The 26944-nt window shown below is 31.1% G+C and overlaps 3 protein-coding genes across 3 annotated transcripts in view; 2 read left to right on the top strand and 1 right to left on the bottom strand.

Moving 5' to 3' along the window:
• Window positions 1-101: 101 nt before the first annotated feature.
• Window positions 102-6462, top strand: LOC108908359 (myristoylated alanine-rich C-kinase substrate-like). The gene is made up of 5 exons (XM_018712390.1): window positions 102-241; window positions 928-1017; window positions 1069-1183; window positions 1236-1417; window positions 5537-6462. Exons 1-5 carry the CDS (start codon window positions 185-187, stop codon window positions 5699-5701), a joined length of 609 nt encoding a protein of 202 aa, XP_018567906.1. The 5' UTR covers window positions 102-184; the 3' UTR covers window positions 5702-6462.
• Window positions 6463-9644: 3182 nt separating this feature from the next.
• The window catches only part of LOC108908365 (myosin-VIIa), a 78251-nt gene continuing 60951 nt past the window's right edge, over window positions 9645-26944 (top strand). The window contains exons 1-2 of the mRNA XM_018712395.1: window positions 9645-9768; window positions 24073-24117. Of these exons, the coding sequence (XP_018567911.1) occupies window positions 24100-24117 (18 nt within the window). The 5' untranslated portion in view covers window positions 9645-9768; window positions 24073-24099. The remainder of the gene's footprint in view (window positions 9769-24072; window positions 24118-26944) is intronic.
• LOC108908355 lies at window positions 10852-11178 on the bottom strand. The gene has a single exon (XM_018712386.1). It carries the CDS (start codon window positions 11176-11178, stop codon window positions 10852-10854), a length of 327 nt encoding a protein of 108 aa, XP_018567902.1.

Genomic DNA, 26944 nt, shown 5'->3' with positions numbered 1-26944 from the left:
TGAAAACCTTTTCTTCCCGTGCAATGAACTGAAACATTCAAATTTCGCGCCAATATACCTGTCGAACTGAATTTTATCACGTGACCCACGCTCGCCGCCATTTCTCTGTATAAACAACGACCGGGACGGTTCGTGTGTATCGTTTGCGTTTTATGTTAGTAAATTGTGAAATTAAGAAGTAAAAATGTCTGAGGTTGATTCAGTAAATACTAATAATGCTGTAAATGAAGAAAACAGTCAAGTAAGTGTCCTACAAATTTTATTTTTTTAGTTATTTCCTGAAACAATCTATGAAGTGTGCACGTAATAGTGAGTGATATTAGAATGTGACTGTTTAAGGTTAAACCCCTCGTGTTTAAGTTTGAATTTGATTTTAAGAATAATTTAGTCACAGTCTGAGATCTTTGAAGTTTGTGATAATAAATTTTGGAAGTTTCCGTATTTGTTAAGGATTTTATAGAATTTTGATGTCATAAATAATAAACTTGAGTTACTAGTACAATATTTTTTCTATTTTTATCTACAATATTACGTGAAATGCTAGTAAAAATGCAATTTTAACTATGTACGCCGTCATTTCTGTACCAAGGAAAGCACATACGTTTCGCGCGGTATCCCTCTTTTTCAAATGACTTTCAATTGTGCGTCACGTCGCAGAGTAGACCATCGTGTGTTTATATTTTTGGAGGGAAAATTCAAGTTCCGTTGAAAATTATAATTCCGTGTTTGTAACTGTTTGCTGTCAATTTGTATATGGAATTAATAAATAACTGTAGAATTAGAATCATTCGTGTAGCAACTAGAAATACAGTCGAAGTGTAACATGTCCAAAGTATAAAGTATGTTTTATATCCTATAAAATTAATTTTCTGTGTTCTTAAATGTAATTATAGGCATTGAATAATAATTAACTGTTTTTGTTTTCAGAACGATAAAGCAGCTAAAGGTAAAAAATCTAAATCGCCCAGGCTTTCCACCATTGAAAGAGCAAGAGAAGAAAGCGAAGCTATCACAAAGGTCTGCATGAGTACTATATCCATAATATGTGTTAATGGTCATTTTCTTTAGGGTTTAGGTCCAGAAGTTGAAGGTAGGCGCCGGACTCGATCAGCAGCTAAGGGGGTTCCAGCAACACCGCCGCCGCCAGCCAAAAAAGAAAGAAAAAGTTCGAGCTCTGGCAAAAGTAACATTATCAATTTTTAATCATTACATTGAATTAATTTATACGTTTGTAGCTCGTGGACGACCAAAAAAATCTACCGAGGAGAGTAGTGATTCTCAGAAATCAGAAACCTCCATAACTGAAAGTGAGGAGGAAGCTAAAATCAATGATGAAGCAAAGAGTGACGCAGAAACTACAGAAAATTCACATGACGATAAAGAGGAATCGGCAAATAATAATGCCGAATCATCTAAAGTAAGTACGAAATGTTTCATCTTAATTTTTTACAAAATCTAATTACATCATAAAATCCTTGTATACACAGAACATATATATGTTACATATATATAATACTTAGTTATTTCATAGAGGAATTGATAAATATTGGCACAAAATTAGAATTATCTGTTTATTTCCCTTATCTCTTTCTTAAACGTTATGTAATAGGTACAAAATATGTTAGTACTGGTTATCTAAATAATTTCATTATCAGTATAAGTTGAAAATCAATCAGTTAGGTTATTAATATATGTGTTTTTAGAGGTATCACGAAGTATAATCGTATTGTTATTGAAAGAATATTTTTATATACAAGCCAAAATTTGACATGGCTTTTATAGATGACAAACAAACTACTCTTACTTTATTTAATTTAAACTAAATCTATTTCAGATAAAAATTATTTATATTTTGAATTTGGGCAATATTTTTTTCCACCTAAAGAGCATTTAACCACTTTTCCAAATATTTAATTGTAACGGTGTCCTTTAATTCGACAACTAAATTTATACAACTTTGTCACTATTGATAACATATATTTACATAGAGTCCATACGATCTTTGTTGAGATAGAATTCCAAGAAGACCCCTGCTTCATTTTCTTGGAATTAACCACATTTGACACCCGAGGTAGAAAGACATTGGCGTCGAGGCGTTTACACCGTTTATCCGATTGAAATGATACGAGCTCAAGTTAAAAATAATGTAGCAAAGAAAAATGTTTTATTTAAATTATATCTCGACAAATATCGTACGGACTATATATTGTTAAATAAAATGTCAGTTTTTCTTAGTTGTTTTCATCCTGTTACATGAAAGAATGACAGTAACTGAAATAATTTTGTTTGACAAATTAAAAACTATATTAGGCATCATACGTAACAATTATTACCAAGGATAACATCAAAAAGCTTGATGTTGACCTTCACATACAGATAAACATTCATCAACCAGTGGTAACTGATCAAAATTAGTCTTCATATTTTTATAATGAAACGATAAAGACAATTTTTATGGTGAATTTACGTTTTTCAGGAGACAAAAAATTTTTTACGTTTTCTGTATCAGATAGTTATGAAAAAGTGGTTTCCACACAACTTATTTGTTGTGACTGAATAATTGAGTCTCTGATAATGAAACGTGTACCAAATTTAGCTGCTACATCTTTGAAAGAAGTCAAAAATGATCATTAGTTCATTTGAACTTTCTTTGTTAATATTATCCCAGGAACACCCTGCAGAAGTTTGGCAGGAGAATTTAAAACACCCTGTTACTTATGGTCTTATAAGAGTAATATTAAGAAATAAAGAGCAGTAATTTTTCAGGATTTTTGCTAAATCCTTTTCTTAAATAGGGGATATTTTCCTCAATAATATTGCAGTGTGCAAGCTCTTGAGCTGATTTGCTGTTTACATAACAAATCAGTGTGGTTCCCTTGCTAGAAAAATGATAAACAACACTTAAATCCATGAATAAGTAAATATTTTTCTTGCTATGCTGTTGTTTATTACAGTTTCTTCTTATACAGGGTGTCCGAGAAAACAGTGGTCATAGAGTAATCACAGATTCCTAGATAAATTGAATTAGTCAAGGACATTTAACACGTTGACTGCGGTACATACCTCGGGGGGTATGTACTTATTATAAAAAATATGCGAATCTCAATATCACATTTTTACTGTATCTTGTGGAAGTTGCAGAATCTGTAGTTTTTAGAAATAATGATTTTTCTATTATTTTCTTTTCAAAACTCTTTGCCAATGAAAACGTTAGTATCCTAGGATATATAGTTACAGATACATGCAAGTTTATAGCAATAATTGTGTTATTTTTAATTTTATAGGGTCAAATGTAAAAAAAATTACATATCCCTAAGGATATGTACCGCACACAGAAATTTTGTTACATATCTCCGAAGATATGTATCGCAGTCACGGACAAAGTACATTGAGATTATCTCACAGTCAACGTGTTAATTTAAATGTCCTTGGAATTAGTTGACTTTATTAGTCAAAAAATGCTTCGTTTAAAAGTTTCAGAGTGTTAATCTTATCATTAAAATGATTTTACAATAATATCAGAATATCTGATTTAAATTCCTACAAAACTCATGTCAAGTTTTCTTAAAATTACCACATTTTGAGTAGAAAAAAGAAGATTCAATTTGCCGTTATGAAAAAAATTGAAGTTAATTGACTATATCTGAAAATTAAAGATTTTAGTAACTATGTTTGTATGAACCAGCTACTCACTGCACGGTACTTGCTGAGTGACTTGACTTGGAATAGTTTGACAAGTACTTATTCAAGTTAAAGTAAACTGTACACATTACGTGCCCAATTTAGTTGACTTTCAATTTTTCGGGATTATAACAATATGTTGTGGCTAACTAACCTCTGGTGAAAAATCACTTTATATTCGTTTCAAGCGTCGTGCGCTTTGTTTCTGTTAGGTAATTTATGTGCTGTGTCCCAAATGATAGGTTCCCGCTGATATAAATCCAAAAACTAAATTATCGACTTATTAGTCTACTCCATCATTTACAGTAATAAGAAATATGTTTAAACAAAACATGAGCAACAATTGGCTTGTGAAATCCTTTAAAGTAGGTATAGATATGTCTGCATAATGTAGCGCGTTCTAACAAATCGCCAAGTCAAGCTACTCCCTTCCTTTGACTGGCAGTTTACCGACACACAACGGGAAGTAAAAGTAACTCGCTAGTTTCACCATATACACTACGTGCTACTTGCCAAGTACCAAGTAGTGAGTAGCCGGCTTTAGGTCGAGTCCTGCAAAATCAGAATAAGCAGTAGGAAAAAACAATTGAACATCAATTTAAAATTTAAAAATTCATATTTGATGTCGCCGATTCCATCTTTCAGGTAACAGTTTTCAAATTCATTAAGCTATGCCTGTCTTATACATACAAAATTTTACTTTGTCGATCATTAAGCTTATAAAATATAAAAAAATATGACATATTATACAGGGTGTTTGTAAATGAGTGCGAAATATTTTAGGAGGGGGTTGCCGAAATTATCGTGTGAAAAAAAATGTATATAAACGTAAGTCGAAATATGCTTTGTTGCAAAATTTGATGGTTGTATTTTATTATAAATACACAACTTGCAATGTAATATGTTTTATTTTTTTCCTGAAAAATGGTGCATCCTTCGAAAACATTGTAGAGACCAATTTCATTAATAATAATAATAACAGTGTATTTTGGAAACGAAGCATATTTCGACCTATGTTTATATGAAATTTTTTTCACAAAATAACTTCGGCAACCACCCTCTAAAATATTTTGCACTTATTTACAACCACCCTGTATATTAAAGGAATTGTAATTAAAAATGCTGTCTGGATCAAAACTAAGTTATTAAAGTAAGTACTGATGAAATTAATTTCCATTGGAATGGAGAATTGAACAAATTAATGATTATCAAAAAGTTTGTTCCTAATATGATTAAATATCATTTTCTGTAAAAAATACAACAGACAGATTTTTTTTAATATTAGATTTTTTGGACATCTTAAATTATTGATTGTCTACATTTTATGACATTCAAATATCATAATAGTAAAGGAGTAAAGGGATTTACGAGTATTAAATAGAAATTAATATAGTTTTTCTGCAAATCAACTACAAGAAAATTTACATATAATCTTTTAAAAAATACATAAATATGGAAACTATAATTACTATTTTGTAGACATGTCTGTATCTTTAAATTCTTACATTTTTTGTCTTTGCCTGTAAAGTATGTTGATTGAATATTATTTATTTATTCCCTTTTTGGTTGTTCCCCACTAATGTTATTACATCAGCAATAGTTTCATGTTTCACCAATTCAAAAGTAACACTTTAACACCTTGAAACTTGAAAAAGCATTTTTAGACAAATATAAATAAATCTGTAGTTGCTGTTTAACCATTTTTTCTGGAACACCCTATAGAGAACTTCATTAATTTTACATCCCTGTCCAATATAAAAAAATACTTTCTAAGAGTTTTCCAAAAATTCATATTTTTCGAGGTAAAAAGATCTGCATATCTTGAATCGCCATTAAAATGGTCGTAATATTTTAGGAGTCTCCGGAAGCGACAGAGAACGGGGCAAGAGAGGATGATAGCGTAGACGCTCCCGCCTCAGAGGACGAGAAAAAAGAGGAAGAGGAAAGTAAAAGCAGCGCGGAAAACGCGTCAGAATCAGCAGCGAGCCCTGCAACGGAAGCCAAGAAACCCGCCGAGTAAATACATTTTTATATGTTTGATTTCTTATTACATACTGTAGGTTAAACAATTTAAGAAATTTATTTGTAATATTACTGAAAAACAAAATAGTTATTTTTAAATGATTTGTGATTTATTGTACTAGAGTCTACTTTGAGGTTAGGTTATGAGCGGCGCGATGCGATTGCAAGATAATTACTGTTAATAATATAACATAGGTTAGGCGTCATTCTTTTGTATATTTCTCCTTTAACGGTAATTATTGTACAATATGCATTTTTATTACCTACAGACAAGTAAATTTTAAATTATAAAAAGGAAAACGATAGTGTAGGGAGTACATATTCGCGTATGTACCTGAATCTCTCCATCTATCTGAATGTTTCATTTATTTTATCCCTTTATTTTTTAAAAATTCCATGTTCGAGCGGATTGAACTGAATAAACATTCTAGCTCACACGTTATCAGACACTCTCACCTCCCCCTCCCCCCTTCACGTTCATGCAGATCGGAGTTTCGGAATATATATATATATAATATTTTTTGAAAAAAATTGTTTCTATATACGGTTATAATTGCACCGGTTAGACGTTTCGATAATGGATCTTGAAATACCTGTAGCTATACCATTCATTGTTTGTATTTTTATAGAATTGTAGTAATATATTTTTATTTCATTATTCTTTCGACATGAAACACTGTCCTTGATTTTATATTTATGTAATCTAAACTGTATGGTTAATTGAATGTGAAATAAATTTTCATTAGACAATTATAAGAACAGTTGATTTTGATTAAAGCGATTTCTATCTACGTCTGTATCTTATTTCGAGGGTATTCGAGCATACGTTCCGGAAGTGGTTGCTGCATACGTGGGACAAAAAGATTATAGTTTCTCTTCAAAAAATTATTTTTGCATGGTGAATCCTAATTATCTATTGGTAATTTCTTTACTGTTAAATTATTTGAATGGGACGAAATATTGACACAAGTAAATGGACCTGCAGAATCAGAATATACGATCAGAGAAAAGAACCTGTATTTTTTTACAGACGATATACCTTCCTTGACAAGTATCAGTTCAACAACTAAATATTTGGAGGGCACAATATAAATTTAAGCCATTTTTAAATAAACTGTCGTAGATGTAACAAGGTGAGTAAATTTGTAAGTATAATCTTATATTTACCAGAATCGACATAATATCTATTTGATGTTCCATATTTAATCGTTTCTGGAACCCTTTAAAATGATATGCCCATGGAATCGCATTCACCGCAAGCTTTACCCGTCGCGCGATCTAATGAGTCGCTGCCCACTATTTTGAGCCTGGAGTACAATATAGAACTAATGTCACTTCCATTTTTTCACACCAATTGTTAACAGATAAATAGCAGTGGCCTATTTTCTGAATGTACTTTTCATTACAAATGTAGAAAAACGAGGAATAATTCTGTTTTATAAAAAAATGTACTTTACATAAATGTTAATGTGTTTTAAGAAGCTTCAGCTATTCATTTTGACTGTGCAGCAACTGTTTTTTAAATATTAATTTAGAAAACAAAATAGCCAGAACAGTGAAAAGTTGAAGAGTACTTACAAAAAACAGGTCCCAGGTCTCCAGGTACCTGTAATCAAATTACAATTTTCAAATTTGACAAACTAGAATGTCTACTACATACATTTACTGTATAGGGTATTTTACATAAAAAGAAACAATTTGGTCTGCTCGAAATTGAATCGGCGAGTTCCCTGCGATGCGCTTAAAAATTTTTATATCTCGCCTTCTAGAGGTCCGATTTTGATGATTTTTTTAAAAATTTTAGCGTATTTTGAAATGCCCATCGTTAATAATTATTAGTCTTTCAACAGTCCGATAATTATTTATCTTTAAACTTCTTTTACTTATCAACTTTATTTTTCTATTGTTTCAAAGGTAAGTGCATAAACTTATGTACTGTTTATCAATTTTCTTGAATTTCTCGCTTGCATAAATAACTTTAAACATGTTTTAAAGTAGGTTGCCAATGAAGAAAAGTGTTGTAATCTTAGACCTGGTAAGTACTCGGAATACCAAAGGTATTTTTCGAAAAATTAGCCCGGATGTCCCAGTACATTTAAGTGTAAATGACGGTTAACTTTGATCGGTTATAACTACGTAACTAATTGATCAATCGATCTGTTTTTTTTTTTTAAAGCGTCTCCAAGAACTTTTAAAACCTGCTTTAAAAAATTTGATTTGATTGAATATTGACAAAGTTATTCTAATTGTTTATAAGTACAAAAATTCGACCAATGTTTAAACAAGCGCCAGAGCTCTCCTAATTGACGGATTCGAATTTTTCAAAAAAAGTTTCAAAGCTTGAGAGCCCTTCTATATGTGATTAAATTTTCAAGTATCTAAAGGCCTTGGTTTTTGCTGTGCAAAATTTTGAAAATTTGCAAATTTTCAAAAACTGGATTGCAAAATCTATCGAACCGATTTTGATGAAATTTGGTGTGATGATTCTACATAACATGAAGTTTTGTTGAGCCAATAATAAAGGTCCTATACCCAATTTAAATGCCCCAAAAAAAATCCCTAAAAAGTATTGTTTTTAACCCCTTTTTTGCGATTTTTTCGATTTTTACCATATTAATCATGATCCATTCGATTTGTAACTAATCATGTTTTGTAAATTTAATTACAAACATTTTTTTCCTCTTCCATTTTCGCCTAAAATCAACTCTAGAAAAGATACATAATGAAATAGGAAGAAAAATATGACATTTTTCGAATTTTTTTAACATATTGTGCTGCCAAAAGTTAAACCCACGTTTTTTTTATGCGCATAGAAAAATTTTAATTTCTAGTGATATTTGAAAGCCAAAAATCTCCGTGGATATACGATTCACCCAAATATGGCTTTTTGAAACAGATACCGTCTGGACTAGTGAGATGTTTTACCCATTCTATTATGCCAAAGGAAATCTTAAATCCCAGATATCACAAATACCAGTCTTCTATAGCAAAATTCGTGAAAATTCGTTATTTTTGTTAACAATGTAAATAATTACAATTTCCACCAATCACCTATTTAATTTTCTCGACTCTCTTGCTACTGCCAACGAATATGTATCTTTTTCCTGTCTTTTTTTGTTTTCTTTTTTCATACCAAATTTTGTCTATAAATCCATTACTGATTACTACAGAACCCTTCTAGTACTAAAATAGACATTTTAAAATGCAATTGAATAGAAGATACTACAATTTATCTCAAATTATATCCGTACTATATCCCCACTAATTCTTGCTGCATGCTGCAAGTTTCAAAAATTATCAATACTGGACGTAAAACAGTCATATTGAATCAATTTAGACCACTGTTTTTCTGAAACCATGATTTCACATACCATACTCGTTTTTCAATAAACTGACTCTCGGTCCCCCTCCTAGGAAAATTCCTAGCTACGCCCATGAATAGGACGTTTTATTCCATACGTAGGTATTGGATTACTGAATGAAAATTGTTTATTTTCACATTCTCTGCTATTATTCCTTTGAAGAAACTCACTTATTTAAGAGACACCCTGTATACTATACAAGAGTAAATTAGAAAAAATTAATCCAATCAAGAAAACTACCAGATTTACTTAAATATATCGTTTTGGTGCATGTTCATCGTTATAAAAGTAGCTCTATTTACCATTCGAAACGCTGACTTAAGAAATACGAATGAAAATTATTGCAGATTTTTATACTTGATCACTGAATATGCAATGTGTCGAGCTCTCTCCCCTTAAAAAAGAATTCAGTAATTCATAAATAAGGATAATAAGGACTTCACCATCCACGAGCTTAGGCAACCCCCAACACACGTCACCAACGTAGTACCTCACCTGCCCGCTGGCGGCGCCAGCGTCGCTCGAAACGCAGGTAATTAAAGGTAACAGCACTTGACCACTTTGTGCTTGTTCAGTGCGAGCGACAGTGACCCGCAATTTAAAATCAAGTGATAAGTATAGTGCCACAGTGCGCGGGTGAAGTGTTACGATTCTCCCAAAGCTATGATAAGGATTATTTAGAACGGAATCCAATAAAACTCGGGTAAGACCGTAGAGGAATAGTTTATTTTTTTTATTGGAAACATTACACGTAGTAGGTCCAGCACATCTTTGTGCTCCGCCATCCGTTAAAAAATCCACACGGTGCCAAAGGATTCTTTTGGGTTCGTGTCTTTTACCACCGCAGACGGGTTCTGTTAATGAAGAGTTAGGCCGTTGCCGTGCTCTTGTTAGCCAGGTCAGGCTGTCGGGTTTTTCTGTTCTTGTGGCCGTTCTCCAGGCACCAATAATACCGGTACCTTTGGTCAGTAGATACCTGTGCAGATGATCGGATACGCTAGTAGGTTAATGCCGAATATTTTTACTGTTATCTCCGGTTTTATCTCTAGCCAAGTCAAACAATTGCATATATTTGATTAACTGTTTGTCTGGAACCACTCAGAACCAAAAAAAAAAACACAGATGAAGTGGTCCTAGTCTGAGTATCAGTCACATCTTACTCCACTTGATTTACAAATAATGTTAAAAGCTAACTGCGAAAAAAATATGAAACTAGTTTTTGCTTAATTACGTAACAGTAAATTAATGACACACTTTGGAACTCCGAGTAAGTCACATTACACATAAATTTATTTTTCCTAAATTACTTACAAGATACTTTTTGGTAGACTATTTTTAATTGTGCATAAATAGAATTTTAATAAGTGTAACATCCTTATTTGTTATAAATATAGATAATGATTAATTCCACGAGAACATCTCATAAATAAAATATCATATATACTTCGTAAGTATTTGATTAAGTGAATTATATGGAATGAATGGGAAATTATATATAACGTAACTTTCCCCTCTCTTTATTTTAATCAAAAAATGGCAATTAAATAATATTAATGTCTACATTGACACGTAGGTGAAATTTAATTCTCTTTTTCATGGATTAATTAATATTTTAATTTTAGTGCACCAGTATTTAACACCTGTAGATGCTTTGGCAAAAGTTTTAGACTGAATATACGAGGTTTGATGGAAAAGTAACGAGAATTGTTAATTTTTTGAGAAGGTATTTATTGAATCTTCAGTTTTCATTTCATCCCCTTCAAAGGCTCCCTGTGATATTATACACTTATGCCAACATAGTTTCCAGTTTGAGAAACATTGGGGGGAACACCTCTTTATGTATCCTCTTAAGCTCGGTATTAGATTTTGCCTTTATCTCATCTATTGTTGAAAAACGTTCTCCTTTGAGTATCCTTTTGAGTTTAGGAAATAGGAAAAGTCGTGGCATCACAACGGTGTTGTATTTCGCCAAGAACTGTTGGATAAGTAAAGCGGTATGTGTCGGTACGTTGTCCTGGTGCAAAATCCACGAGTGGCTTCTCCAGAATTTGGGTCGTTTTCTCCTGATAGCCTTACGCAAATTGCGCAAAACTTGTATATAGGTAGTATTCATTGTTAACTGTACGTCCGGACCAGATTTGACGTAAGTACTTTTTTCGGTCTTAAATCTTCAAACAACTTCCACTTGGACGAGTATTCGTTTCGACGTCATAACCATATATCCACTATCCACGTTTCGTCACCAGTTACAACGCGTATGAGCATGTCTGGATCATCTGTGACGTCAGTAAGCATTTCTTCAGCGATAGTTATGCGGTGCTGTTCTGTTCTTGTTGAAAATTCGACATTTTCGGAACAAATGCTGGTTTCAGGTTCAAAAACATTCGTAAAAGTTACTTGGCACGAGCCATATGAAATTTCTATTTCTTTAGCAGCCACTCCGATGGTGATTTTTCTATTAGCAAGCACAATATCTTTAACGTTTTCAACATTTTGATCATTGGTAGATGTGCTAGGACGCCCAAACCTCGTATCATCTTCGATGTCGTCTCGGACTTCCTGAAAATGTTTGTATCATTGATAAACTTTTTGTGGTTGTTACATAGTATCGCCGTTTTTAACTCAAAATTTCAGACAAACTCTCTGAACTGACATTTCGCTCACAAAAAATCACTAAAAACACTTAAATAAATCTTAGTGATGGCTATACTCAAACTAAGTGTGGTAACTGTCTAAAAATTGACAGGTACGTCACTGACGGTGTTACCAATATACAAAAAAGGTTTCAAATCGATAGACAAGATACAGCACGCGCAATTTGAAAATTCTCGTTTTTTTTGTTCAAACCACGTATAAATAATATTCAAACTGTTTCAAATATGTATCTATAAAAACTGTTATTTATTATTTTTTTTGTAACTTAGCAACAGAAACATTCTCATAATATGAGTTTATAACCCCCACAGGTGTATCTACTGACAGTCTTTAAAAAAACACCAAAAGGTTTGTTCTTTATTCTAAATTAAACCAAAGCTCATAACGATTTTCAAGAATAATTTTTCATAAAAAATTATGTAAATGTACTCCTTAACTTATTACAAAATAAATAATGCAATAAGATTAAATCGTACATTTTTACATATTCTGACTGTGGGTACTTTTTGTAGTAATATTGTCTTGTTTGACTTCACTTATCTGAATAATAGTCCTAACTCCCTTTGGTCAATTAGGCTGGGCTATGTCGCAACTCCTTGGATTTTTAAACCAATTGTTCTCATCCCATAAATTTAATACAATAGACCAGGTCAATTGTAGATAGTGTTACAAGTTAGTAATTTTGTAATATTATTTATATCCAACATTTTCTAAATGTATCAGAAGAGGGAGTTATTTCAATGACGTTCCGTAAGATCTTGAACAAAAAACTTACAACAACGTTGCTCTTACTCAACCATTATATCTGTCAGATATAACACCTACAAACCATTATTTTTTGGATATGAAAACAGCAACATCACTTTTCTTAAGTATAAATTACACCTTCAGATTTTTTGCTCCATTCTAATGCTAATATATTGTCAATTGCAAAAAGGTTAATGCCTTGAGGCAGACTTCAAGTACTTTTTGAGGAAGCTACCCGCTTCTAAAATTCTTGTCTGCAAACGAACAAAATTTTGAAAAGACAAAACGGTATTGGAAACCAAAGCTATCAAGTTTAATATAAGTACCTATACTATATGCAGTGCATTTTTTCTCTCTAGATCATATCAAATGCGCTCATTTCAATCGTGAGTATGTACTTCAAATACTTTTGTAGGCTAGTAATAAGCTAAGTTTGTATCGAATTCAACAATTCCGGCACTTAAGGCAAAATTTATTTATATAAACGGTAAACCGTTTGTAGGTGAGTAACATTCATTTTTATCAGTAGTTGTATGAATTGTTGCATTTGCATTTTAAATTAATTTGAGGACGCTGACATCTTGCAGGTATCCACTGAACCACAGACATTATTAAGCGCTAAGGACTCTTTTTCTTATTTAAATATTTGATTAAGGTGGTTAATACGATATGAGATACCCAATTTCACATAATTTTGTGGTACCACGTAGAATATATATTGGCAACTCAAAATATCTTCTAGTGTTATAAAAAATATGAAAGCAGACAAATTATTTATTATAATTTTTTTTTATTAAAAAATGTTTCTCATAAACCGTATTCTAATTAATTGGTTTTGACCTAAAAATATGTGCACACGGTGAATATTATTAGACTAAAATACAGTTTTTGCAAATATACGAACGTAAATAAAGGATTTTTTGTAAAATCTTTATATTTCCACCAGACATGAGACTATTACGTTTATTCTAACACGAGGTGATTCAAAGAAAATCAACAATTTCTTTTTAGAAATTTATAAAACTACCTTTGTGACACTGCTAGAGAAACAGAGTTTCTCTTTGTTATCAAATTTTCAGTGATATTAAATATTTAAAATTCACTTGAAAGCAAAAAATTACTGGATATTTAACGATGGTCGTGAACTTGGTGCATTTTAGGGGATGTCAGCAATTTAGAAAGTGTACGTTATGTAGTTCAAACCTTACATCAATTACACGTTAATTGGTTTATTATTGACCTAGAAAATGTTTGCGATATGCAAGAGAAATTAATATTGTAATAATAAAAGTAAAATGCACTTTCCCAGTTCCTTAAAGGTATGTTTTCAGTTTGTGGTGAGATTCTCTTAAAAGTTATATTACCATTTCCAATAATTGCTTGCTATTTAAGTAATTAGCATTACTGATACGGCGTTTACCTCATCGTTATGTAAGTATAGAAAAGGTCAAAATATTTTAAATAAATTTTTATTTTTTCTACTTAGGACAACGTTGCAACTTTTAATTTTCATTTTTATTACCTTATCCTCATAATGCTTTTCAGACATATTGTGTTAGTCATAGGTAGCTATAAACAAAAACTTTAATTGTAATTAATAATACCCACCTTCTTGATTTAGGGGAAGCCCAAAAGCAAACTTTTATGTTGTCGAAGTATTCTAACCACACCTTTCAAATGTATTTATATTCTATACTATCTTTCCTGAGTTCTATTAGCATTATATTTATTTTTTTGTACCTCTACCTATCAATTTTAATTTATATAATAAGATGCGAGCGGTTAGTAGCTTTAAATAAAAGCACCATAGTAATGTGTGTGTGTGTAGAAGAAAAAGTTCATTACTTTTTTAATTTCTGATTATACATTATTGTTTTAAATAAAGCAGGGTATAAACGATTACAAATTCTGATTAAAAATCCTGGTACCTTTAAAAAGTAACAGTTTTAATTAAGAATTATCTAAATATATGAAACAAATCAGTTAATAAGATAAATATAAAATGAATATAAAACGATTTAATCATATCGTTCGTAATAACATCAACGAGTATTCATAAATAATCCAATTTGAGAAAACATAATAATTTACTGAGCTAATTTTTGTTTTTTGTACCTTTCTTAAGAATACTACTGCACTGACTTTCCTGAGTAATTTTTCCTTTGCATTCCTTCAGTTTTAGAATATTGCAAAATCAGATCTGGCTACTCTATTTTCTCTTTGTTGAAATAGAAAATTAATATACCTATGTGTGTGTATTATTAAACACTCTTTCTCTTTAGATTTCAATCAACTCAAAAGATAAACTAGATGGCATAATACAATAACACTATGTGTTTCAACTCATTTTTATTATAATTGCTGTGGTATGTTCTACATTTTAGAATTTAGACTTCAAATTAATTGCTCCTCGGTAAAAATAAGCAAAACAATGCGCACTGGCCCCTTCAAATTTTTTGAAAAGATATGTACCTATTTCAATAATTTTAAAAATTTTTCATAAAATTTGGTAACAGTGTCGTAGACGTAAGAGCCTTTGTCTTAAACCATAACTTTTACACATGTATACTTTATTGAAATAACAAATTTCCATTATACATGGAAAAGATGTGAAAATTGTTTGAATTTAACTTGAATGAATTTAAATAAAATAATAAGTATAAAATTTTATATACAGGGTCGGAAAGTCCCCATGGTTCATCGGCCGTTACGTGAGAGCGATAAAGAAAGTCATAGAAATCCGTGCGATAGAGAAAGATGGCTATAATGAAAGCGTCTAATAGTCACCGCCCATTTCGCCCTTCCACAAATAAGATCCACTTCTTATATATCACTTTCCATATTTTCTGTATAATGGAGAGTGATGGAGTAATTCTACCCCGGATTCAGATTCAGCGCGACACAAGGGTCTAATCTTTGGAACATACCACTTTCCTCTTTTTGTGGGACTGTGTTATAGCTACCTACCTTCCTCTACTCCAAGGCGTTAAAGCTTTCTTCATCATAATTATCAGACACCTACATGATGATTTATGTACTTGTATATGGAACAACGTCCAAAGTACGAATCCCACCCTTTCGGCATCTCAGCAAAGCGTTCGACTGGCGACCAAAGATTTATAAACACTTAAACATCCTGAATTGGAGAGTAGAAAGTGCCGAGACATTCCGTGGGTGTGTCCTGGTGAACGCGTGTCTTTCTTGGATCTTTTGCAACGCGCGGTTGTCTAGATCAAAGGTCAGAGACTTTCCGACCTTGACTCTGCTCCGTGTGCATCATTATCCTGTGATTATTAGATGTTCTGAAATTTTACATGAATATATGTATGAGGATTAGTTTTGACATGGGACGTGATACTCATGCAGATACACTTCAGGCTTTATATTTCCTTCTGTATAAGCCTTATAGAATATAATCAGTACAGGCTTTGTAGAAGGCTATATATTATGCTCTTTTAATCATTCAACGCTATTACTATAAGGCGATTTGAATGGCGGATGAGCAGATAGGGATTCAGAACCTTCCAGTCGATTGGTTCAGTATATTTCTTTCATTTTTTAAATGCGGTACTTTCTGTTTCGTTCTTTTAATTCAGTTTCAAAAGATCGCGGTTTCAGAATATTAGTATTATTATCCTTTTGACATTAATATACAGTGTCGGGACTAAAATGGCTAAAGCTGAATTCCGTGAGGAACCCCTTTTTAAGATACTGAACAGAAATAAAAATCAAGAACAATATATTTGATTGTATTTTACCACAGACCGGATGAACGAAAATTTGGTAACGCTAACGACTACGTAAGCTGTTTTGCTATTCTGTACAAAATAAACAGGGTGTTAATGATAAGTTTTGCCAAACTTTAATGGCGTATTCTACCGATGAAAATAACCAACTGTTGCCCTACAAAAATTTTTAATTGGACGCTTCTCTACGGAGATATGGGGTGTTAAATGTTTCAAATATTTATATGATTTTTCCTGTAACTTCACTGGAAAAAAATATTTAATTATAAAATTAGGGGGATATACACTTTTTTAGTAGGGATAACTTATTCCAAAATACACTCCAGTGGCATAGTTATTGGGGGAGTAGGGGACCTTTTTTGAAAAAAAAATCGTACGCCACTGGTTTTTTAAGTAACTTTAAATGTTTTTAAAATGTACAATCAATTTGTGACAATAAAGTATTCTTATAAAGTATTCGTAAAATTTACTGGTCTTTGGGTAATTGGGAAATCAAATAAGAAGATACTACTTACGTTGCTTTTTACTATTTTCTATTGATTACTAAATGCGTAACAATAAATTCAATACCTAATATTTTTGAGAAATTTTTAATCAATAATTTGAAAAAATCGTAAGGACCTAATAAAAAAATAATACGAATTTATGAAATGTTTTATTATTTCTAATTAGTATTGCTAATAATAGTAAAAAAAATGTTGACTGTATTGACTTTTATAATGTTAAAACTTCCCCCAAAAGATATTTTGAAAGCCGTACTCAGGAAAAATTTTAAATGATAGCTAGAACAATCTAAAAACCTTTTTAAGCAATTACAATAGTAATGTTATCCTATTCAGCATTAAAAATGACTTTAAATTTTGTCATAAAAATAGTAGTGATGTATTTAAAAAAATTAATAAAAATAAATTATAAAAAATAAATTATAAATTATAAATTATAAAAATAAATTAATTAAATTAAATTAATTAACGAAACGTCGGATTGCAAAATTGTTGGTGCCATTGGATAGAATGAAAAAAGTGGCAATGTAAATATGCAATTTATTTTACAATTCGTTTTCAAATACAGGACGTTTTTTTTAAATAATCATTTCCTTGTAAGCAAAATGCCATTTTCGTATAAGACATCAAAAAATTGTACTAAGGGAAGTTATTCACTTTAATATTTTTTCTTTAATGAATCTTGTGAATCACCTTATTCCAGAGCAACATGCTTGTGGTCATCCTAACATACTGAGAATATATGTATTATTATATTTTCCTCTCAAAGCGAAGATGGTCAGATGATGGCTCTAATTCTCCGCATGTACTTTGTTTTACTTATCTATCTAATTAATGAGGTTTGCCTCATTCCTGCACTGAATGGTGGTTAGGGCCTACCAACATAAGTCCTTCCTGGGCGCAAATGCGGCCTGCTTAATGATAATAATATGCCGCCTCCTCTCCCACACAAGTCTTCGACTTCTGGGCTAATTCTCGTAGTTAGAATGAGGAGTAGAGATATTATTATTATTTACCACGCGAGTTATAAATTGTGTTTAGTACGACGCCACACAATTATTTACACATTCCAATAACATAACATCATTACTGATCCGAGGCTGGAAATCTGTTGGGTTGGTATTTCCGAACTTCACGAAGAAATTGACGAAAATTAGAACATGCTCTAATTCGTCAAGAATTTAATGAATAAATTCATGAAGTTATTTGACAGCTGATTTGGTGCATTGCACTTGTCCAATTGCTTGATGAAGCGACTTCATGAATTAATTCATCAATAAATTGTCAATGTAAAACAGCCTTTATTGACAGGAGGTAGTAAATTTTGCATTGAGTCAATTCTTAAAAGAATAATGAGTAATTCTGTCTAAAATGATTGGAAATTTGGAGGAAGAGGCCTAGGTCCTATAAAAACCGCATATTTAATATAATCTAAAAAAAATTAATGAAAGTTTATAGCTAGAACACACATTGATGCCGTCTAACCAGACGCAAAAGGCACGATCCGCTACTGATATCATCCCAGAAATTGAGATACATTGAAAACATGAAACCAACCTTTTGCTCAATGAACTTCAGAATTGGTTCTCCGATTAATTTTGAATCATGATTACATAAAGTACATTTTCTTGTATATTCACAATTTAAGTAGTTCGTTTATTATGTTTTCAAATTACAGTTACAAGTACAATCATTTAGAACTTGATAATTATAAGCTAGTTTATGTAAAAATAAAATTTCTAGAATCAAATTATAATTAATTAATAAAATTTATAGCTTACTCCGTATAAGGATGTTTCATTTTCCACTGATGCCTACGAGCATTGTACCGAAACATATTGTTAAGGAAAAATATCGATATTTAATAGTTTTATATGGTGTGAAAAAATACTTATATTTCTATTTATTCTAGCAGATAGTACAGACCGACTTATATATTAAAACACTAGCTTGACCAAAGATTACTTACCTTTTAGCAACATTTCACAACATTTCGTCAACATTTTCACAATTTGACGCCATAGACATCAAAATTCAATAAACTATTTATAGTATCTTACGTAAAACCAACGTAAAATGTATAGGAATATTTCTTAATTGTCACTTATGATGGAATGTACGCATAAACTAAATAATAAAATAAAAACAATTGTTTTTTAACAAATTTAAGAAAAAGTGTAATATTTTAAAGAGATATATATATTATTTTCCTATCAAATGGATTCGCACTGTTCTACAATATCAACAATCTTCTAGACAGACAAAATTCCTAATTGTTGATATTCCAACAATTACAAAAATTAATAAATTAAATACTTTTAGAAAAAATGACATATTGAAACGACACTTTACAATTTTTTCTTTATAAAAATACATATTTTATTACTAGTTTTCGTATTTTTACCTTATTATAAATTATTATTATTTATTATTAGCTTAATACCGGGAAAATAGTTAACACGGTAGGACGGGTTCGAATTTATACTTTAGTCGGTCGAAAATAATGAGGTCGAGCTCACTATTTATATTAAACAATTTTTAGCTTTCAATTTATTAACATGTGAGTATAATAACAATAAATATATCAACATAAGCAGCTCCATAAATTGTAGACTGAATAGATTAATTTAATTAGAAGAAAAAGTAGTCAGTGGCACCTCCTTTCCATGAACTTGTTTAAAAGTTAAGTAAAAGGAACTTTGGAGATGCTAGAACCTACTTTTATAGCAATATGTATTTTATTCCAACATAAATAAAAAACAAGTAGTTGACAAAATGCAAAACATGATATTATATATCTACTTTGATGTTTGTTTCAATGACAACATTGTCATTAAGTAACTGGTTATAAGTAAGATGTCTATATTGTTAAATTAATTAACGTAGGTACTGATTGTGAAATTTTTACAAATATGTAATATTAACTAATTTATGAAAGCATATGATCGAGGAAAAAACCACTTGTGCGGTCACTAAATCAAGCAGAATGGATTGGTTTTTAAGATGTTGAAATGTGTTACATATATCTAATGTAACAAATGCTTCAGCGGTAATGAAGTGCATTATTGAAAAGTAATTAATGGAATAACATAAATTATATTTTAAAATGGCGAACTCATAACACATTAGCGCGACGTACTTGCAAATGTAAGCAAATTAGAAACAATTTCTCTTTTATCAGAAAGGTGAAATGAAAGATATGGAGGTATTAAGTACCCTGTATAGTCCATTGTTACTTCAAATGGTACTAGTGACCTAATTTTGATGGTTCTTTTACGGAGATTATTCGGCACCAAAGTAGGTTTCACCAATTACACACAGGCCTTGTTTGGTTGATGCTTCGATATGATTTTTTATTGTTTATTTAGGTCCTGTGCCCATTTGCCATATTTATATCATAACTTGGTAATGTAATGTAGACGTTTATTTGTCATTTTATTTATTTTTATTACAGCTACATTTTTTATATACTCGTAAACATCAATACCATAGTTCGATATTTTCACTCGACGCCACTGGTCTATACCGTCGTATCCACCGATTCAACTCCACGTATAATGAACCTTGGATATTGATCACAATTTTTTTTTATTATTCTTGGTGGTGCCATTCAAAATAATTGTTCGAATCCAGCCTGTCGCTTTGTTATTGATGACAGCGACATGCATTATAATTTTTTGATGAAAACCTGTTGCTGGTAAATACGGTGTTGATGCTGTAAATTTATCTGCCGTGGTATAGTCCTTCCGAGTCAGTTGAATATGCAAAAAAACGTCTGGTAATAACATTTAATGAGTTTCATAGGCGTCTCTAAAAAAATTTTCTGCTAAAGATAAAAAAATATAATAATTTGTATATAATGAGTAGAAAATTTCAATTATATGTTCATTTGGCCAACAACATATTTTAATTATTTATGTCCTCAAACAATTTTATTATATTGGTGGTAAATTTTGTTTTGTTCCGTTTCAAAAGATCTCCAAAATGCCATGTTGTGATAATATTAGTAAACAAAATATCCCTCTTATTTCTCCCTTTCGCAATTGTAATATGAATGATTGATAGAAGGTGCCTATAATAAATTAAAATTGCCTGATTCACACCAAATTCCGCACTACTGCACTGCACTGCTGGGCAATTTATAAACCACTTGTCGCCTGCTGTGATTTATTGCACAGAAGCCCAATACAACTGTGCTCATTTACCTTTGACCGCGCTCGCATTCTTCAACTGGTCGTATACATTTCTACCACCTGGACGTTTAGTTCGACCAGACCTATATATGGGTATGGCTAAATAAATATGGGAATAAGTTTCTTAAATATTTCAATGCCGAGTTGCTGTTTACCGACCGAGCCTGGTACATACCTTGAAATAATAGGTTCTTTAATTGACTTCGGAAAAACTATAAGTCTTAGGAAAACAGAATGACTCTACAATTTTGGATAAAAATTAGCTGTCATCGTTGATTATGGTTTGTTTTGCCTGCATTTTTGTTTTATTAATTTATTTTTGCGTAACCAAAAATGTCGCACTGAAAAAAGCAGACAAATAGAAATTGCACATTGCATACTTCAATTATTAAAGTAATATTTTTTCGTTATCAAAGCTTATAATGACGTATATCTTTTAATTAGATTTGACTGTTTATTTTTTTGTTCTCGTTTGCTTCCATAGTTGGATAATGTTTATTCTATCATTACTTCTTGTTTTCATTTCATTTGCAGCCAACAAACATCCAAGTTCACCAAATAATGTAACAAACAATTTATAATTTTAATTGGAAATAAAAAGGATTTCAAAATGCTGTAACTTGAATGGCGTAGAGCAACAAAATAAGAAATTTCTAGTTTCAGAATCTCAGAGTAAGGAATTTTTGTCGTTGACCACCTTTAAAAAATCATAAAAAAATCTGGAGGAAAAAAATCTAAATTTTTGCTTCATATCAAAAGGTCCAAGAGCATCATAAAATTTTTCTATGGCAATCGCACTTGTCAGCTATTTTAGTTATCGTTAACAGGAAATCATAAGAAATCCAGCGGAAAAATTTTTTCAAAATCTTTACTTCCATTTCAAAATTTCCACAGGCCTAAAAAAATGTTTTTTGGCAATCCCATCTGTCAGCTCTTGGAGTTAGTTTGATTCGTCCTCTTTAATCTGAGCTGTTCAAAAGCTTTATATGATTTGTCGCTGAGTTGTCGTAATTCAAAGCAAAAATAATCTTTTTGGCTTTGACGATTAATTACTCGAAAATAATAGGTAATCGAACAGAAAATCTAAGCAGGGTTTTGAAAACTTCGAAGTATTCTCTATAAAATGTTCTTGTTTTTGATAAAAAAATGTTTTCGATACAAGAAACTTCAATTGTGATCCAGATGATTGAAATTGTAACTTTTGCTAAAAATTAATTAAAGGATACATTTTGCAACTTTTACTGATTTTTTAAATTGAAATTTTTTGTTTGTTCACAAGAAAAAATTGGTTGTTTCTAAAAACTGTTTCCTATACATTACACATCCTTTAAGTTTTAATTTGCATTTAATTTTACTAAGCTTTCTTTGACATATACCTAGTAATAATAATATACCTAGTGTTTTATGCATTAGTAATAACTTGCTGTTTCCTCCAATTTTAGAAACTTTCAAAATCACGTCTGTATTAGAATGTAGATAATTGATTTAGGAAGTGTGATTTTCTATTAAATAATTCCTAACAAAAAATTAAATATGATCTGTGTTTAAATAATAATATGTCTGTCTAAATAAAATATACAAAAAGCCATGTCCCTTTCGACTGACTATAGATCATTTCGTGTATTGGCCATTACTTTCTATTTTTATTATTGCAGTAATACATTTTGCTGCATTTTACTTACCTGACTCATTTCAATTGTAAAAATTGTTCAAGGCGTAAAAAGAGAATTCCCATTTTTGTCGCCATTTATTATATTTTATTGATTTATACAGATCAGCGTGGGCTCTGTTTAGTAGGGGTAATCTATATCCTCAATTCAAGGCGACTTATATACATTTCTATATGACTCGATATCTATACAAAAGGAAATGTACGTGGTGGTAAATTGGCTGGTTTTTAATAATTAATTGAACGCATTGGAATAAGTGACAATAATTTGCTGATAAATGCAATAATCATTTCGATTACCTTACAAGTAACGCCAAAGTTAAGAAAAAAAGCGATGACGAAGTTATTATTACATAGACTGTGGAAATGGTAAAAAAGAATTTTTCATTTTTAACAAAAATGTGAAACTATGTAATACTTATAAAGGGTGTTCCAAAATTGACAAGAAGAAATTTTGATAAAAAACGCAGGTTTTTAATTAAAAATTGTAAATTTGTACTGGCACGCCTGTATGTTCAAATCACCAAATTATAAATCGATATAGAAATTTAGTTCAGTTGTAAAAGTGCAAAATGATATATTGGATGTATACTTTCTAAATATGCTATATATGTAGGTATTTTAGGAACAAAAAAATATTCTAACATAAAAACATAAATTTAGGATTTGTTTGTATTAGTCTTTGGCTCATCCATTTCAATATTTTTGGTCTAAATACATTTTTTGTGTAGCTAATGAATATTTAAAATGTTGAACTATATAGGTGTATTAGCAGTTAATACCATAAAAATTTACAGTAGCAATTAACCGAACCATGAACTGGTTTGGTTCACACAGCAAACAATTCTGTTATCGCTTGTATGTGAGTAGAATATGTGATATTTTTAAATTTAGTCGCACGCCTCAACAGCTCAATAGAATTTGCGTGATTTTGCTTACTCTTAAATAAATGAATTGTCTGAAATTATTTTTTGAGACAAATAATTATATCTTTATAACAATTTTGCAGAAATGCATTTAAAAACTGTTAAATTTATGTTTTAAAGTGTATTGAACTTTGAATATCGCCATCTTCATATTTTAGAAGACCTAAATCGATTAAAAAAAAATATTTTTGACCATTTCGATGAGATTAATCTTCCTTTAATTTTTATTTCTACTTAATTTCAGTAGGTCTGTCTTGAAAAAAAGCGTTGCAAAATCGCAGTTAATAATAGTCTACGTTATCCAAAATACTAAAAATGTTGTGACTACGTAAATAAACCATACTGTATAAAATTCATATAGTTTTAGTTTTTAGTTTTTTTTCATAAAAAACAAAACATTTCCGACTATGTACATAGACAAAATATGAAGTCAGTTTAGTTTTTATAATAATTTGATCAAATGATTTACTTTCTTTTTACTTAATCAGTTCATAATTCTGTATTGTTTAACGTCAGTTGTTGGTAACTTTGTCAGCTACATATACTTTTAACAACTTTTTCGTTTCAGATCTGCTGGCGTTGATGACTTTCCATCATGGTTATCGTGACACGGGTAAGTTGCAATTTGATTTAAAAATTAGTGTTTTTATACGCATTCGTTCTAAAGATATAGGCGAAATACAGTTGATGCACTTATATTTAATTCAAAATCAATAAATTACCATATTTTCTAAATTTAAACTATACAGGGTGTAAGAAGTTTGACTGCCATTACTTCAGCATGAAATAGAGTAATCATAAATGAACAAATAAGTTGTATATTACAATGGCGTAAGATTAACAGTTTTCAAAATATGTACAGCGAGTATTAATATTGGGGAGTTTCATCACAACGTGACAACAGCGCTTAACCTGCTGATGCACACTACGCGGCAGACTTGTACTACGGAGAGAATGTAAACAGCTAGTAAATTTCAAGACAATTGTTTTCCAGTTTTTAAATAAATAAAATAAAATGTATCGATTTTGTAGTACGAAGATAATGTTGTGCTTAAATTTTACCTCGAATTTTAGTAATTATGAATCTCTTAAAACAGGAATTTAACAAAACAAATTACGTAATTAAAGTACCCAAAGATTTACGTCGTCCAAATAATCATACATATTAAATAAATAATTTAGGTACTTACCAAAAATAAATCCAATAATTTTTAAACGCACAAGTACAAAACGCCAACTACAACATATGCTCAAAATGTCCACCACCATTTTCGATGCACGCACGACACCTTCGAATCCAATTTTCGCGCACTCGCTGGAAAACCCCTCAAGAAAAGGAAATAGTGGTACGCAAAAAACACTCCGATACGGTCGAATTCCAGATACCAACTGAATTGTGTATTGGTGGACAGCTTAGTACCTCGTGTTATACGCCGCGCCTCGTGTTATACATTGCTCGATATGAATTTTATCGAATTTTAAATTTGCTAATTATTTTTTAGAATAATAATCTCGTTTATCGCGTTTTTGAAGAAGTTCAAAAACGCGATAAACATTGTATTTTATGGTATTCTATGCAGGCAGTTATGTCAATATTCCTTAATTAATCGAACTTTTGAACATCAAGGTGGAGATTTTGATAATTTTTTTCTTGGAAATGGTTGAGTTTAGGACCCATGTCATACTCGTATAAGATTTTTTTGTTTATTTTACTGTATTCTATCGTCTGTTAAAATTAAGGCAGTCAAACTTCTAACACCCTGTATATTTAGACAATATTATATAGGGTGCCCCAAAACTCACCCAAGAAGTGATTTTGATAGAAAACACAGGCTTTTAATTAAAAATTGTAAATGGCAGTCCTGGGCTTGTTGGCATAAACCTTAAACTTCAAAAATCTCAAAAAAAAGTCCAGCGGTGTTTAATCGCATGATCTGGACGGCCAATTCTGATCATGAAAACGGAAAAATACACGACCAGGAAATAACTCATGCAGTAATTGAATTGTTTCTCGGCTGTATGGCATGTGGCACCGTCTTTTTGAAACCACATATTGTCTAGGTACATCCATATCTGCAACTTAGGCATAAGAAACTGGATTATCTTGTCGCAATAGCGAGCACCATTAGCTGTTATTGTCTGACCAGCCGCGTTTTCGAAGGAAAATGCTCCCCAGTCCAAAATCCGCACCAAACTGTAACACGTTGTAGAGGCATTTGCTTCTCAACAATCACTAGTGGATGTTCTGAACTCCAAATGCTACAATTTTGTCGATTAACGAAGCCATCAATTTTCGAAAAATCAGCATCCTCTTGTTGTTGCTCCATAATCCATCAATGAATTCTCTTCGCTTTGTGTAGACAGTAGGCTTCAGTTCTTGAGTCAATTAAACTTTGTAAGGATGAAGATGCAAATCTTTCATGAGAGCATTCCGAAATGTCCAATTCTTCATCGTGTGCCGAATTGATGTTCCCGGATTCTCAGCAACACTCTCACGAACACAAACTGTTTCGATGTTTTTTGTTGAAGGATTTGTTGAAGCAGGGAGTGTTTAAGATCACTAATTGATTCAGTTAAATCACTATCCCGACCATATTTTGTACGGAAATTGCGAACTATAGCTGCGAAACCTTCATTATTTTTAAAATATTGACAATGAAAACTCATTGTCGTTTCGTTTTAATAACCCTGAACTGTCAGCTGCCTGGCAACACTTTCCCGCACAAATGGCGCTAAATTCAAATCTTGCATGAATTTGAGGACACCCGATAGTATAATATACATAAAAGTTCGTAAACTATTTTCATTTTGAAATGTATGCAAATGCTAAATAATCACCGAAGATACTCACCACAACATTATCAATTCAAGTTTTGTACATTTATAACTGTGTCTTAAGCTGAAATATGATAATATATTCAGGCTAAAGTATTTAAGATATAAAATGTTAAGTCCATTCCATATCTAGTAAAAAAACAAATATTAGCATAACCGTTTATTAGTCCGAAAATAAACTCTTCGTGGTGCTTTATACTACTCAAATCCTATTCTGAGTAGTGAAAAAGATCTTTAAATTAAAAATAGACGGTGATACATAAATAAATATGCGATAAAAATATATCTAGTTATGCTTGAATTCAAGTACAAGTTAAAACAACAATGACATTTTTACTTTAGATAAGGTGAACTTACAATTTGCATAGGTATCTCGAACTATAAAAAATTATATTTTCCTAAGTGTATATGTATATGAATCTATATCAATGCTGGAAATACATAATTAGTCTCAAAAAGGAAACAATGGGGTACACATCCAAGTTTCAAATTTTGGTATTTATTGTACCTAATCAAATCGCTCAAACAAAATAGCTGTGATAAATCTTTGATTTTAAAAATGTCATTTTTGACATTTTTGTACATTTCATATATATATATATATA

This window comes from Anoplophora glabripennis, unplaced genomic scaffold, assembly GCF_000390285.2.
Source record: "Anoplophora glabripennis isolate ALB-LARVAE unplaced genomic scaffold, Agla_2.0 scaffold238, whole genome shotgun sequence".
Taxonomy (NCBI): domain Eukaryota; kingdom Metazoa; phylum Arthropoda; class Insecta; order Coleoptera; family Cerambycidae; genus Anoplophora; species Anoplophora glabripennis.
The sequence above is the reverse complement of the archived record's forward strand: the minus strand, read 5'-3'. Positions and strand labels throughout refer to the sequence as shown.